This window comes from Ailuropoda melanoleuca, chromosome 2 (genome assembly GCF_002007445.2).
Source record: "Ailuropoda melanoleuca isolate Jingjing chromosome 2, ASM200744v2, whole genome shotgun sequence".
NCBI classification, from domain to species: domain Eukaryota; kingdom Metazoa; phylum Chordata; class Mammalia; order Carnivora; family Ursidae; genus Ailuropoda; species Ailuropoda melanoleuca.
In genome coordinates this window covers 135,066,181-135,080,559 of record NC_048219.1, presented here as the reverse complement: position 1 = coordinate 135,080,559, position 14,379 = coordinate 135,066,181, and the positions used below count along the sequence as shown (strand labels likewise).

General features: G+C 36.8%; 1 protein-coding gene across 2 annotated transcripts in view; it reads left to right on the top strand.

Annotated features, from left to right (window-relative positions):
• The window catches only part of GALNT3 (polypeptide N-acetylgalactosaminyltransferase 3), a 65,117-nt gene that overhangs the window by 31,683 nt on the left and 19,055 nt on the right, over positions 1-14,379 (top strand). Inside the window, exons 2-4 of one of the 2 annotated variants that reach the window (XM_034654670.1) lie at positions 6,261-6,304; positions 9,657-10,277; positions 14,168-14,340. In XM_034654670.1, the coding sequence (XP_034510561.1) occupies positions 9,766-10,277; positions 14,168-14,340 (685 nt within the window). In that variant the 5' untranslated portion in view covers positions 6,261-6,304; positions 9,657-9,765. The remainder of the gene's footprint in view (positions 1-6,260; positions 6,305-9,656; positions 10,278-14,167; positions 14,341-14,379) is intronic. The other variant, XM_002926929.4, reaches the window with a different exon arrangement.

The following is a 14,379-nucleotide window of genomic DNA, read 5'->3' as shown; positions in this document are numbered from 1 at the left end:
TTACATCGGAATCTGGGGATGTACTGTATAGTGATTAACATAATATAATAAAATAAAATTAAAAAAAAAAGTCACCTGTCACACACTTAAAAAAAAAAAAAAAGACTTGAGATATCTATCACATTTCATTTAACTCACTTATTTGGCCTGTGCAGAAGTTGGATGAATCTTAGAGAATGAATGGACTATTGTCAACTTAATCATTGTATGATTCCAAATGTGCTTGCCATCCCAAATGTGGTATCTTTACTTGAAACCATCAACACAGCCTCTGGCATTTGGTATGTAGCTATTGACTTGGTTAATTGCTTTTTCTCCATATCAATTTACAAGGACCACCATAGGCAATTTGCTTTTATCTAGCATAGCCAGGGCCAGGTCAGCTCTTCTGTCCTAGAAATCTTAATTACCCCAACACCCCACAAAAATGTCACATTGAGGGGCGCCTGGATGGCTCAGTCCTTAAGCGTCTGCCTTTGGCTCACTGCGTGATCCTGGCGTTCTGGGATCAGGCCCCGCATCGGGCTCCTCTGCAGGGAGCCTGCTTCTTCCTCTCCCACTCCCTCTGCTTGTGTTCCCTCTCTTGCTGGCTGGCTGTCTCTCTCTCTCTGTCAAATAAATAATAAAAATAAAAGTCTTTTAAAAAAATCACATTGATTTACTATATTGATAATATTATGTTGATTGTATCTGATGAGCAGAAAGTAGCAAGTACTTTAGGTGTCTTTGTGAAGTATATGAGAGTCAGAGGGTGATTGACCCACAAACATTTGGGAGCGCTTCAGTAACATTTCTGGGCATTCAGTTGTCACTATACTTAATAAACCTTTATTTTTGGAGGCAACATTTTCTTCTCTCCTTCCCATTTTATTTTTTTAAACAAATTACATTTACGTTGTTAGATATTAAGTTTATAATTTAGTCTTTAGGTAATAAAATATTAGGTGGGATTGTCACAGAATTTGAAAAGCAATTTACATTGTCACAGTAATGGATATAATGGCTATTGGCGCTCTGCACCTCATTTTGAGGTTTCCTCTTCACTTGTAAGCAGGATGCTTGCATCTAGTTAGGTGGAATATAGAGTTATTTTGTTATTGTACAGGAGTTCAAATGTGTGAGAAAGTGTGTGCGTACGGAAACTGAGTAGTCAGAAGGGTAGACTATGCTGTTACCAATTTATTGTCTCTCAGTTCCAAATTTATTCTCCTCTGCTTTGTAATAATGGAGCAGGGCCCTGTAAATATTTCTCCTTTGCTGACTGGCATTGATGTTAAGCCTTGTCATTAGAGGGCACTGGAGGGACACTGACAGTAGAAGGTGCTTCCCTTCCTGTTTTCGGGGTAGCTTCCTGGTTAGGCTCTTTCTGGGCATACTTTTTCTCTACTTCTCAGCCTCCACATTGTTTTCTCTAGTGTTAAGTAATTGCATGGTGTGTCTTTCTCTAGAGCTGGCACATCCTTGCCCCCTGCACTTTCTCCAGAGCTTGACGTGGGCAGCAGTGTTGTACCCTGGAGTCATAGACATCATGGACCTGTTCCCTAGCCTAGGTCACCACTCCCCACACTCTCTGTTTAGCCCCACACATGTGCACACTGGGGGCCTCACAAAACTGGGTTGCTAGGGAGCCTGCTGCCCAAATTTCATCCCAGGCACCAGGCTGGCGCCATATTGGCCCAGGCTAGCCATGAAAGTCCACCAGACTCCTGTAAAGGACAGCTTCTTAACTCCAGGCACCATCAGCACCCAGAAGCCAGCAGTTAGCCTCAGCACTACCAAGTTCCAGGGTGTGACACTGCCCTATGAATGGCTTCTTCTGGGACTCCAGAGGGCAGATTTTTTTGGCAGGTCTCACTAGTGAGACACCTCTGTCACTTTTCCACCACCAGGGAGCCAACACTGTGCTCTCTCTGTAGAGATCTCTGGATCTTAGCGCTGGTGAGGGGAGGGCTCTTCCTTGGGCCTTCCTCTCAGCCTTGTGGGTAGTGGTTGCCCCTTAAATCTACTACTGTATTGTTTAGAATTCTCTTTTCCTCACTAACCAATTCCCTGTTACTGCAGTCCTTTCTTAATAATAGATTAAACTTTCCTTTTTCAAATCACTGTGTAGTTTCTGTCTCCTTACTAATCCAAGAGCCTTCAATTGTGTTTACAAGATAAATATACAGACAAATCTTTTAAAATATAGTACTGTTGCCCAGGGGACGTACTAGTTAAGTAGGTAGTCTGTTGGACCACTCAAATCACTCCTCAAAATTTCTCTACTGTCTAGTGTGCCATAAACTATCAGTCTGTATCTTCTACAGCTGCAGTCATTCACAGTAGCTGAAGAGTATGTGAGCTCCCCTTTACCATCACCCTACCCTCTCCCTTATTTGCTCCAAACTGTAAAGATAGAATCGGCTGGTCCACAAATCAAGATCCTGTTTATAACCTTTCACCTTCAATGATAATATTGCTGATGGAGATGCTTATCTGACCAGGTTTTGCTGCGATGTTGGATGTTTGACCACATACTTTTCAGTATTAAAACCTGTGCGTCTAAGTTGTTGGAGGTCAACTCTGTCACTAGGCTATTTGTCATGTAACCCGCAGATACTACTGTTCTGAAAGTCATCCTACTCTATGACAATTACATGCAGTTAGTTGTCTGCTGGTGGCAGTTTCCAGCCAGCCAGAGCAACTCTACTTTGTCTTTAGCGGGGGTCCTTGGGGTATTTCTGCCTGCTCCTCCTGTGACACAGCGTGTCGTCATCTCAGTGCACTTTGCTTTGCATTCAGTGTTTGTCACCTGTCGTACATCCACAAGTCACTTCCTGCTCAGAAGAATGCAGGCAAGGATGTGGACGTAGACTTCAACATAATCAAAACTAACAAACCACAATAGCAAGTCACCGTGAAATTTGATTTTACCAATGAATACAAGCAGAAATGACTTCCTGCCACTCCTCCCTTTGCTAACCAGCAGATGAGAGCACTTAATAAAATTTCTGCCTGAGCACATAAGGTTTATTATTAGGGCAAGTTTGTTGTTGTTGTTGTTGTTTAATTTGATTAGGAAATCTAGATGATAATGTGTGGCAACAATCCAATATGTATCAATTTTGCAATGATATACTTAATCTACAATCTATGCTACATTTTAGGTATATAGTTTTGTAATGTTTTGCTTTTTGTGATTACCCTTAACTCTTTATAGCATGCTTTAATTCATGCAGTAGCAAGCAGGTTTCATATACCAATTAGGCTTTGTGCCAGTTAAAGTTACCTGGAACCAGACCTTAAATTCCTGGGGTTGTAAAGATTGATTGTCACGAATATAGGAACAAGAAATGGAAAGGACCACTTTCCTCTTATTTTATTAAACGTTACTTTCATGTGCAGTTATGAAATGTTCTGCTTTCACAGCTTTACAAGATTGCTTCAATTGGAATTTTTAAATTAACAACTAATGTTTTTGCAATGTGTCCTTTTCCACCTGAAAGGGACAACAGAGACTAAAGATGGATCTTATCTTGATCTTTTCCCATTTGAATCCATTTAAAAAACATCCTTGGGTGATTCATTGTCACACTGGAGTTTGAGAAACCATAGTCTACGTAACTGGAAGCCACGGCTTTGTGGATTATTTTAATTTGTGGTATCTCAGTTCTTTCTGTTCAGAGAGAAACATATTTTTCCCCCTGAGAATAATCCATTGATTTTAACCCCGTCTCACAGACTGTTAGAATTATGCATATTGTTTTAGCCTTTTAAAATGTCATTTTGCGGATATTTTTATTTATTATTAATGCTCTCTTGTAATTTCTACATATAAACTAGCATATAGATTGATATTCTTTAAGACCAGAGGCCTCTGAATTTTAATTTTTTTCTAATTTTAGACACTTATACCTTAGAATTTAGAAGACCAGAGGCCTCTGAATTTTAATTTTTTTCTAATTTTAGACACTTATACCTTAGAATTTAGAAGGTCTTTGAATTTAAATTAATTTTTTCTAGTTTTAAAAAACAATTTTAGGAGATAGGAGGTATTCCTATCTCCTGTGAATCTGATGTTTTATAATGAGCAAATGACCATTTTAGATAGGTGTATTTAAAGGTTTAGAAGAAGTACAATAAGAACAAGACCTTTATCTGCTAGTCGTTTCTATATCCTGAATTTGCTGTTGTGCTGATTTTTTGTTTTTTCACCTCTAAAACTTCTAAGTATTAATAATTGGAAGTTGATTCTAGGAGAAATTTGTTTTGTTTCACTGTTTTCACATAGATCTTCAAATTTGGTAAATAGTGAGGTCTAGGAACGTGATATTATTCCTAGGAATGGGAATTAAGAATCCTGATTTTCTTTAACGCATTCATTTATTATGTTGGATTATGTGTTTTATTGTTCAGAGTCTGGGTTTTCCATCTTTATAATGGGAATAAAATATTTTAAAAATGATTTTCAACACTGTAATTTGCAATAAAACCCCAGTGCCTCATTTATATCAGCATTAATCTCTAAGCCTTTTCAGGAAACTTTGGGTCATTAGTGCTTTGGATGTCATCTAATCTCTCCAAGTCAAAGTAACTTTAGCTCACGGGCACCTGGGTGGCTCAGTCATTAAGCATCTGCCTTTGGTTCAGGTCATGATCCCAGCTTTCTGGGGTTGAGCCCTGCATTACATTGCATGGCATCGGGCTCCCTGCTCAGCGGGAAGCCTGTATCTCCCTCTCCCACTCCCCCTGCTTGTGTTCCCTCTCTCAATGCCTCTCTCTGTGTCAAATAAATAAAATCTTTTAAAAAAAATAACCTTAGCTCATTTCATATCAAGAATATATTTTGAAAAACCTGTCTTTGGAGTATTAGAAATTAGTTGTGTGGTTGCCTTTGGATAAAGTCAGTCTTTTTCTTATCAGGTGCTAGTTTTGATTTGCCTAAAGTCTTGTGACCTAGACCAGTGATTCTTAGCACCTGCTGCCCTTTAGAATTATCTGGAGAGCCTGAAATAACAACAAAAATGGCCGATGTATGCCCTGCCCCTCGGACAATTAAATCAAACTCTCTAGAGGGGAAGCCTAAGGTATTCTTTTTAAAGAGCTTTCTGCTAATGTGTATCCAGAGTTGAAGAACACTGATAGAGATGCTTAATGCTGAGTGTAATTTTCATTAATGGAAGCCTGATATTGCATATTAGCAGCAAAGGACAGAAAAGTCATATAAAAATCCCTGGGAGATTTATGTTGGAATCTTCAAGTGATCAGCAATTGATAAAGAAGAATCTGAAATAATCTGAAAAGAGGAAAGCCTCCTATTTCTGCGTTAGTAGACTGCTACGAAAGGTCTCAATCTGTTAATCCTCTATTGTTAAATCTACAATCTCATCCTCAATCTTTATTTCTAAAAATATGCTCTGAAAACAGTTGTGTGTTCTTTTTTCCTTCCCTTTTTAACTCATTTGTTCAGAAAACCTTACCCGATATGAAGTTATGTGTAGTTCTTTCCGTAGGTTTTCCCCTTATCTCCTTACATGTAGAATATAAATTATTTTTTTTAAAGATTTTATTTTATTTATTTGACAGAGATAGAGACAGCCAGCGAGAGAGGGAACACAAGCAGGGGGAGTGGGAGAGGAAGAAGCAGGCTCGTAGCAGAGGAGCCTGATGTGGGGCTCGATCCCATAACACCGGGATCACGCCCTGAGCCAAAGGCAGACGCTTAACCGCTGTGCCACCCAGGCGCCCCTAATTCTTTTTTTAAAGATTTATTTATTTATTTTAGAGAGAGCGCACACGCGAGCAGTGTTAGGGGCAGGGGGAGAGGGAGAGAGAGAGTCCTCCAGCAAACTCCCTGCTGAGTGTGAAGCCTGACTGGCCTCAATCCCAGGACCCCAAGATCACAACCTGAGCCGAAATCAAGTCAGCCGCCTCACTGATTGAGCCACCCAGGCACCCCTAGAGTATCAATTTTTGACCCTTAAAGATCTTATTTCAGATAACTTCAGTTAAAAGTTTAGTAATTTAGATCAAATTTGAACACACTTAGGAGAATGCTACCCTTCCACTTAAATGAATGGCATTGGCCAAGCCCCTTAATCTGTTTGAGTCTCAGTGTTTGCCATTAAAATGGGAATGACTTCACAAAATCGTTGGAGGACTAAATGAGAACCTGTGTAATGTTCAAGTATCAGGGACCTAATCAACATTTAACAACAATGAATTATTGTTTTATTATTTCTAATAAATGAAATCTTGGTCCTTCTTCTTTCCTTTTCTAGTCGGCAAATCTTTATTGGGTGTTCACTGTGTCACACATATTCTGGTAAGTGCCGGAAAAACAACCATGAATAAGGGAGACACTATTTTTGTCCTTCATGAGTTTTCCTTGACTCCCTCATTGGAGACATCCTAAACTAAAACCTGTTAATTGAGGGACTTCCTTAGATAGACACACACACACACACACACACACACACACACACAATGATAGGATTATTTGCCCTATTGATGAAGAACTTCTCTGGTTTCTAATTTATTCTTAAAAAAGAACTTTCTTCCAACTACCTCATTAATTCCATCCTTTTTTCTCATTCCCTGCCGTACCCACAAATATGATTTCTGGCATATAATGTTTTGGGAAAACCATCACTGTTATGGAAGTACCTACTTCTGTCATCTCCTTTACTCTATACTTTCCCCAGACCCTTTCTTGGTTTATGTGTGGTTAAAACATCCTAACGAGACCAGCTCATTCCTCCTCAAATTCCTAATCTAGTTTACACCTGGCTGCTCAGGAGATCTAGTATCACTAGCAGCGCTGGGGAAGGGAGTTTTTGGTGGTTGACTCAGGGACAGGAAGGAGGGTGAACATAGGTTGATTTACATCTAATTATCGAACTTAAAGGTGATCAGGTAGTATTTCATAGGTGACTATTATCCTATGAAGCCTCAGGTTTTGCCTGTTCTTATCTTCCTAGAACCTCTTAGATCAGGTTGTTGCCCTATTAGTCTGAATGCACCCTAGATCCTAAGCCCTAGATCTTGGAGACAAGACTGTATGTAACTAGTGTAGTGGATTCTCTGCCAAGGGTCATTCCTGGTTTTGCACCAAAGCCCATTGGATTAGGTCTAGTGCAGTTTACTTTTAAAGATGAACCAACTGTCAAAGAATTAACATCTCTCAAGTATAAATGGCAAGTTGTAAAATCTATATCCGCTTGACATGGATACTTTATCTGTTAACCTGTTTTCCCTTGACCAAACTCTCTTTTGTTTTCGTATTCCCCCTGATCTTTCTTTCCAGTTTATCCTTTTTCCTCCCACCCCTTAAATGTAGCTATTTCTCTGGCCTCTTCACCGTATGTACTGTAGGTGAACTCTTCTGTACCCCCAAACTGACTCCCACATTTTTATCTCTAGCACAGAGCTTTTCCCTGATTTTCAGTCCTATATATCTTTTTGCTCATGAGAACTCACCTTGAAAGTACTATCAGCATCTCAAATTTGTCTCCCAAACTGGACAAATTATCTAATTCCCACTCCAAGTCTACCCTTCCTTCCTATATTCTCTGCCTTTGTTAATGTCATCACTTCAGCCATCCACCTTCCGTTCTTCCCTTTCTCTCACCAAGTCCTATTTGATTCTACTTCCTGGACTCCTGAATTAGTCCTCTCCATCCTTCTTACCTTCCTCATTTCTTTGTTATTCATCACCATTGCTGGTGCTGAGGAACCTGCGATTTGCCTAAAACATAAATATGGTTATGATTCTTCCTTAAAATCATCCATTTCCTTCCACTCAGAACAAAATTGGTGGATTCCAGACTCACTTTGTGTGCTGGTCTGTAAGTGACCTCCCAGCGTCTCCCTCCTGCTATTTCCTATCTGTGTCTTCCACTTCTGTGGTACTCAAGCTCTGCACACGTCTTGTCTTGCTCTTATGTCTTTGCATCTGCCATTCTCTCTCTCTCTTCTCTCTTGTCCATCTGCCTAAAAATTGCTTATCTTTCAAGATTCTGCTCACCAGTGTTATCTTTGGGAAAATTTCCCTAACATTTCTCCTCACCTCCCATATTGCTTTCATAGTCTTCCGTCTTAGCATATGTCACACTGTTTTGTGGTTGCATGTTGACATGCCATATTTCATACTAGTCTCTGCTCCTTGAAAGTGAGAGCTATCTTTAATTTGGTAGCCAGAACCTAGAACAAAATCTGATATGTAAGAAATTACACAGCAACAATTGTGTGGTTCTGAAACAATTTATCTTATGTCTTCAAATAATGTAAAAACCATACCAGGTCATTTTAATTCTTACATGAGGCTCTTAAAGCAACCAAAATTCAGAAATGTTGAAATCTCATTTTTATGAGCAATATACATTATAATTGAGTTATCTTTTGAAGCCAAAGCGTCTATTCCATACATACATGTATATATACATACATATATCTTTCCAAATAGAAGTAGTATATAGAACTAACTATTCAAGTTCTGCCTATTTATTTAGCTTAAAATGTCTTACTAAAGGCCAGAGAATCCATCTTAGAACTTGGCTTTTTAATTTTAAATTTAGCAATATCTTTGGAAGAGAAACTGAATAAAGTGTCAAACATAGTTTTCACTTCTATAAATTAAATTTGACTTAAAATATGTTTAGGATTTAGGGAGAAAGTCATTTTCCTTCCCCTTTGCCCCTGCAAATTTGATTGAGAATAATGGTACATGGTATATAATTATACACTGAAACCCCTCATACTACCTTTTTTAAAACATCATCATAAAGAAAACCCTCACTGTGACTCAGGTTGTCATCAATGTTCTTTTTGCTTTCCGTTCTTTCACTTCTGGTGGCCCATATTAGAGTTTAATAAACATGTTGCTCTGTTCTTGGGGTCATCTGCAAGCAGTGTTTTATTAAACCAAATACTGCTTTTGTAACTCAATGATCTCTCTTGCCTCTTTAGAGTCACTTCAAGTAAAGCTTAGTGCCATCTTCTTTTTGCTGTTAGATTTTGTATTTGTGTGAGCTATTGAAAATAGCTTTGGTATAACAATGCAATAGATGCTCTTATTTTTCTAGTCTTTATAGGTTCTATCAGGATTCACAAGTATTATCAGGTGAAAAAATTTGAGAGCGTGCCAGTTTAGGTGTTTTTGAAGCTGTTTTATAATCTTAACTGATTCAGTTGGAGTAGAGGTTCCTAAGTTGAGGGCAAATTCCATAAAATAAAAGCCACTATTTTAGATGTATGCCTGACAGTACCTATATACTTTTGCTTTCTTATGGATTTTCCCCTTTCTTTATAATCAATTCAATGAAGTCCTTTGGCCCTTTGGTCATTGAGTTAAGATACCTTTTTAAAAATAAATTTGTTTATAAAAATAATTGTATGCCTATCATATAGTAGATATTAGCCACAGTTTACAAGGTATTTTTTTGTTTTTACAATAGAGAAATCCCTAACATTTTATAGCCTCAATAGATTATAGCTAATTATAGCAATGTGTTCTTCCGAAAGTGTAATTTTCTTGAGGGCAAGATACCTTTGTGTTTTTGTTAACCATCAAAGTACATTGTTGATAGCTTACGTCTTGTTGTTGGTTGAATGAATGAATGGAGCCATGCCTATAGGAATGAATAGGTACTAATGCCATTTATCATTTCTGTTTATAGGTATTACCATTTAATGAAATCTTCTTGCCAGAAAATCTACGATAAAAGATATAAGTAACAGAGGAAACTATAACTGTTATTTTTCAAGTGGCAAGCTTTTAATGTCAGAATGGCTCACATAAAGCGACTAGTAAAATTACATCTTAAAAGACATTATCATAAAAAGTTCTGGAAGCTTGGTGCAGTAATTTTTTTCTTTATAATATTTTTGATTTTAATGCAAAGAGAAGTAAGTGTTCAATATTCCAAAGAGGAATCAAAGATGGAAAGAAATATAAACAAAAACAAGATGTTTGATTTAATGTTAGAAGCTGTAAACAATATCAAAGATGCAATGCCAAAAATGCAAATAGGAGCACCTGTTAGGCAAAACATTGATGCTGGTGAGAGACCCTGTTTGCAAGGGTATTATACAGCAGCAGAACTGAAACCGGTTCTTGACCGCCCACCTCAGGATTCCAATGCACCTGGTGCTTCTGGTAAAGCATTCAAGACAAACAATTTAAGTGTTGAAGAGCAGAAGGAAAAAGAACGTGGAGAAGCAAAACACTGTTTTAATGCTTTTGCAAGTGACAGGATTTCTTTACACCGAGATCTTGGACCAGACACTCGACCTCCTGAGTATGTTGAAGAATATTCGTTGTTTACTGTTTAACATTAGGATTTCTGGGGAGGGGCATTAACTAAAGAATGTGCTTGTGCTTCAGCCATGCTGAGGAAAATATCAGCAGTTGCTGTTTAATTTGTTTAATTATGTTTTTGCTTATTATTGAGGCTATCCATATCTGTGCTTGGTGAGGCATTGCAGGTGTGAAAAGTTGTTACCTTACAAATTGGAAAACTAAATTTTAGATCTGACTTCTGTAGAACCACAAAGAAATCCTTTATTCTTAAATGCTTTAGATTTCTAATCTATCAAGTAGGGAATATGGGGTTGTTTTTATGGGAAATGTGGGAGGCAGAGGAGCTGTTTCAGTTCCTCTGTGTATTGCTATAGGATAAATAGAAACGTTTTAAAAAGTGCCAAGACTTTGGAGCTATTAGATAAGAATATTATATGAATTAAGTCACAGAACTTTGTGGCTTCTTTCAGTACTGTGATTGTATTTCACAACGCCCTGTAACCTCTTGTAACCTTCCTTTAAAGGAACAATATTGTTAAATTGCTAATTCAATTATTTTTTTTCTCTCTATAGTTTTGTTGAGTATCATATGCATATAATTGTCTCCCTTTAGCTTCTGAGAGGCCAACATTGTTTCTTATGTCACTCTGTTTACATATTATCTGAAGTACACAGCATTTTTACTATGGTTTCCCTCCAGATCTTACTGTGCTCTCCTTAGTTAACCATTTTGTTGTCTTCAAGGTAGTGTTCAAATGCTCTATTTGACTTCAAATAGCTAAAATAAATTCTGCCACTTTCAAACCACCTGTTGATTTGTTGAAAGTGTAAGATAGACAAAATACAGCAAGCGATGCCTACATATTTGCTTTCTGGTTAGGATAGAATTATATTTGGAAGTGAGCCTGAAGAAAATAACTTTTATAGACTTAAGTCTGTGGCTTCACTCATATTCTTCTACATTTATGATCGTCAATACCTGTTCTAGCTACGAATCCCTCAATATTGAAGTTGGGTAGATTAGACTCTGTCTCTGTTCTAATCTGTGTGATTCAAGGTTAAGGTGCTCATCATTTTTAAATGAATGTGTGAAGAAACAAATGAATGTCTATAAAATATTCTACCTTTTTAACAGGGCACAGAATAGTTCCTTTCTTATGTTAATAGTTAAAATGCAGTATTGTATTTGACTGATCTGGGGAGAGCTCTTGACTGAAAAGCAATCCACATCACAAATCAAGAAGCATAAGTTTTATTCTTTGACATGACAGTCAATGTCAGCTCAAGATGTTCCCCCCCAATATAACATTAAGGAGCTACAATAATAATCACTAATGAAATTATTGTAAGTGAAAAACAACCAAGCACTCAAAAAACCTTTTTTGGATAGGAATTGGATACCTAGAACTTTGAAGAATTGGTGAAGATTAAACACTTTCTTACTTTAAATTTAACCTGTATCAGTAATGAACACATTTTCTGAAGAGTTGCTGATCTTTTCCATGCTCATTAAAAATACAGCTCCAGGGTCTCCCAAAGGCGGATGTTTATGTAATTGATAATTTAAGCTCATATCTATTTGCCAAATTTTACAAAAGTTTGGGAATATGCATTCAGTTTGGCAAATTATTTGATTTCACTACTTTAAATGATATGTGAAAAAATTTCTAAAGCAGAAGTTTAACATGCTTTTTTTATTGTTTTAGAATAATTGGGGTTTATGAAATCATACTGTGAAATTTTATTATCACTTGCATTAATGATATGACACCTTTACTTGGTATTAGTAGTTAGCAGTTAAGCAGATAAATCCTAGCTTAAACCTAGGGAAAGCCTTATAAGATTAAAGTGATCATATTTTATTTATGTGAATTTTTGTAAGGTTTTATATTTAAAATTTCACCTTTTTGTAATTCTCAATTAATATATTAATTAGCCACAAGACAAATAAATGGAGGGGAAATTTTTTTTAATCCCCAAACTCCCTCCCCAAAATGCTTATAAGACAATTAAGTCACAAGGTTTTGCTTTTTTAAAAAAGGAAAATAGCATGGAGTTTTTAATAATTTTTACTTTTAATTTGTGTTGGTTTGTAAACCTTTATGTCTTAAAAATACAAGCCTATACTTAGTCATTTATTTCTGTGTTAATTTTGAGTCAAGGGTAATTATGAATAGGTAGTTTCTGTTTGGACTTTATTTCTAATTGGGAGTTTATCCAAAATTCAATCTAAAATAAATCATATGCTTTCATCTGTCAGTGAGGATAATGCGATTATTTGCTTCTGACTATGCATATGTATTTGAAATCATGAAGGCAGGAGAGAGCAAAATCACTTTCCCTCATAACCTTCCTCTCCTTTTCTTACTCAGCAGTGTTGGCACACTCTGTTAATACTTTACTCTCAATCTAATTCCTTTTTTATCACTACAAATATTCCACCCTAAAGACCTCTTCTCAGAAAAGGATCTGAAGCACATTCATAACTGAGGTATGGCCATGAGAGTGATTAATGAGAGTTTGTAGGGTCTCTCTCTTAGGGTGGCTTTCCTAGGCCTCTGGTATCATACTGGGGGCTCTGGTTTCCCCATTGACCCTCACAGAGCATTTGAAGTGTGCTAGGCTCTTATCTCCGTCTGTGAATGATTTACTTCCTTATCTTTGGGTTTGAACAGCACTGTTTGATTGTTCACACACTGTATTTGTAGTGCCTTTTGCCGGTGTGGGAGGATTTTATACTCTGTCATCTAAAATTGTACAACCATTTATGATTTTTAAGTGAACTTAAAGATATTTATTTATCTTTACCATAGACCACACATATTTTGTGTCCCAGGGTCACTTTGTTTGGTTTTGCAGTGGTCTGAAGACCTCTACTATACGTTGTTATCTTTTGATCTTCACCTTAAGTCAGTAGTCAAGGGACTGTGGTCAGCTTCAGTCTCAAAGGCTGGAGACCATACAGATCCACCCACACCCAACAGCTTCATATGAAGATTATTTTCTTTGAGGAAGATGTTATTGTAAAAGTGAATTCAAGATCAATTTGTAACTAATGTGTTCAGCTAATGAGTAGTACCATTAATCAGTCAAAAACTACTTAGGATGTCTCTCCTTGTGCCCATTAATGTTTCATAAGGCAACGGGATCACAGGACTTTTAACATGGATTTAGGATTTTTAGTTAAAATTCTTAAGTTTAGTATTTTAAAATGCTAGGTCTTATTTAAATAAACTATGAATCAGATTATTGGAGCAAAATCTTTAACACAGCATGGCATATGGTAGCAACTTAGTAAGTCTTGCTGAATCATGAGCATCATAAAAAACAGATTTTATGGTAAGCCATTTTTCCCCTTTTGGTTCAAGTATAGATTAAATTGATTTTAAAAACTTGAAAAGTATTACATACTTAGGAAAATAAGAATCTCTGCAAAGATAAATATTCATTTAATAAAGTTGCACTGTTTAAAAAATTGCCAAGTAATAAGAAAAATGGATGATTTCTAGAAGGAAGGAGAAAAACTTGGTTATTATTTGAACAATTACAAGTATTTGTCATTTTTACAGGCTGTCTCACTTGTAGGTTTTTTTCACTTTTTAACATGTTATTTGTGTTTTAGAACTATATTATTGAGAAAACTTGCAATAGCATATTTTAATGCTTGTTGTGTTATCTGTATCAGTGGACGTGATCTCTGTGTAAAAAAAATTTGTTGTGATTTATTTATATTTACATAGCATTAAGATCTACTTACATAGAAAAAAATTGTCCACTATTGTTCCTATGGTGATAAAGGTTAAATAATGATACTTTTAGTAATGACATAGCTGTGAAATAAAGTAATAAAATTCATAATTGTTCTTCCACTTCTTTGACTTCTTCTAGATGTATTGAACAAAAATTTAAGCGCTGTCCTCCCCTGCCTACCACCAGTGTCATAATAGTTTTTCATAATGAAGCCTGGTCCACGCTGCTTAGAACTGTCCACAGTGTGCTTTATTCTTCCCCCGCCATACTGCTGAAGGAAATCATTTTGGTGGATGATGCTAGTGTGGATGGTAAGAAAGCACATGCAAATTAGATTGTTTCCCATGTAA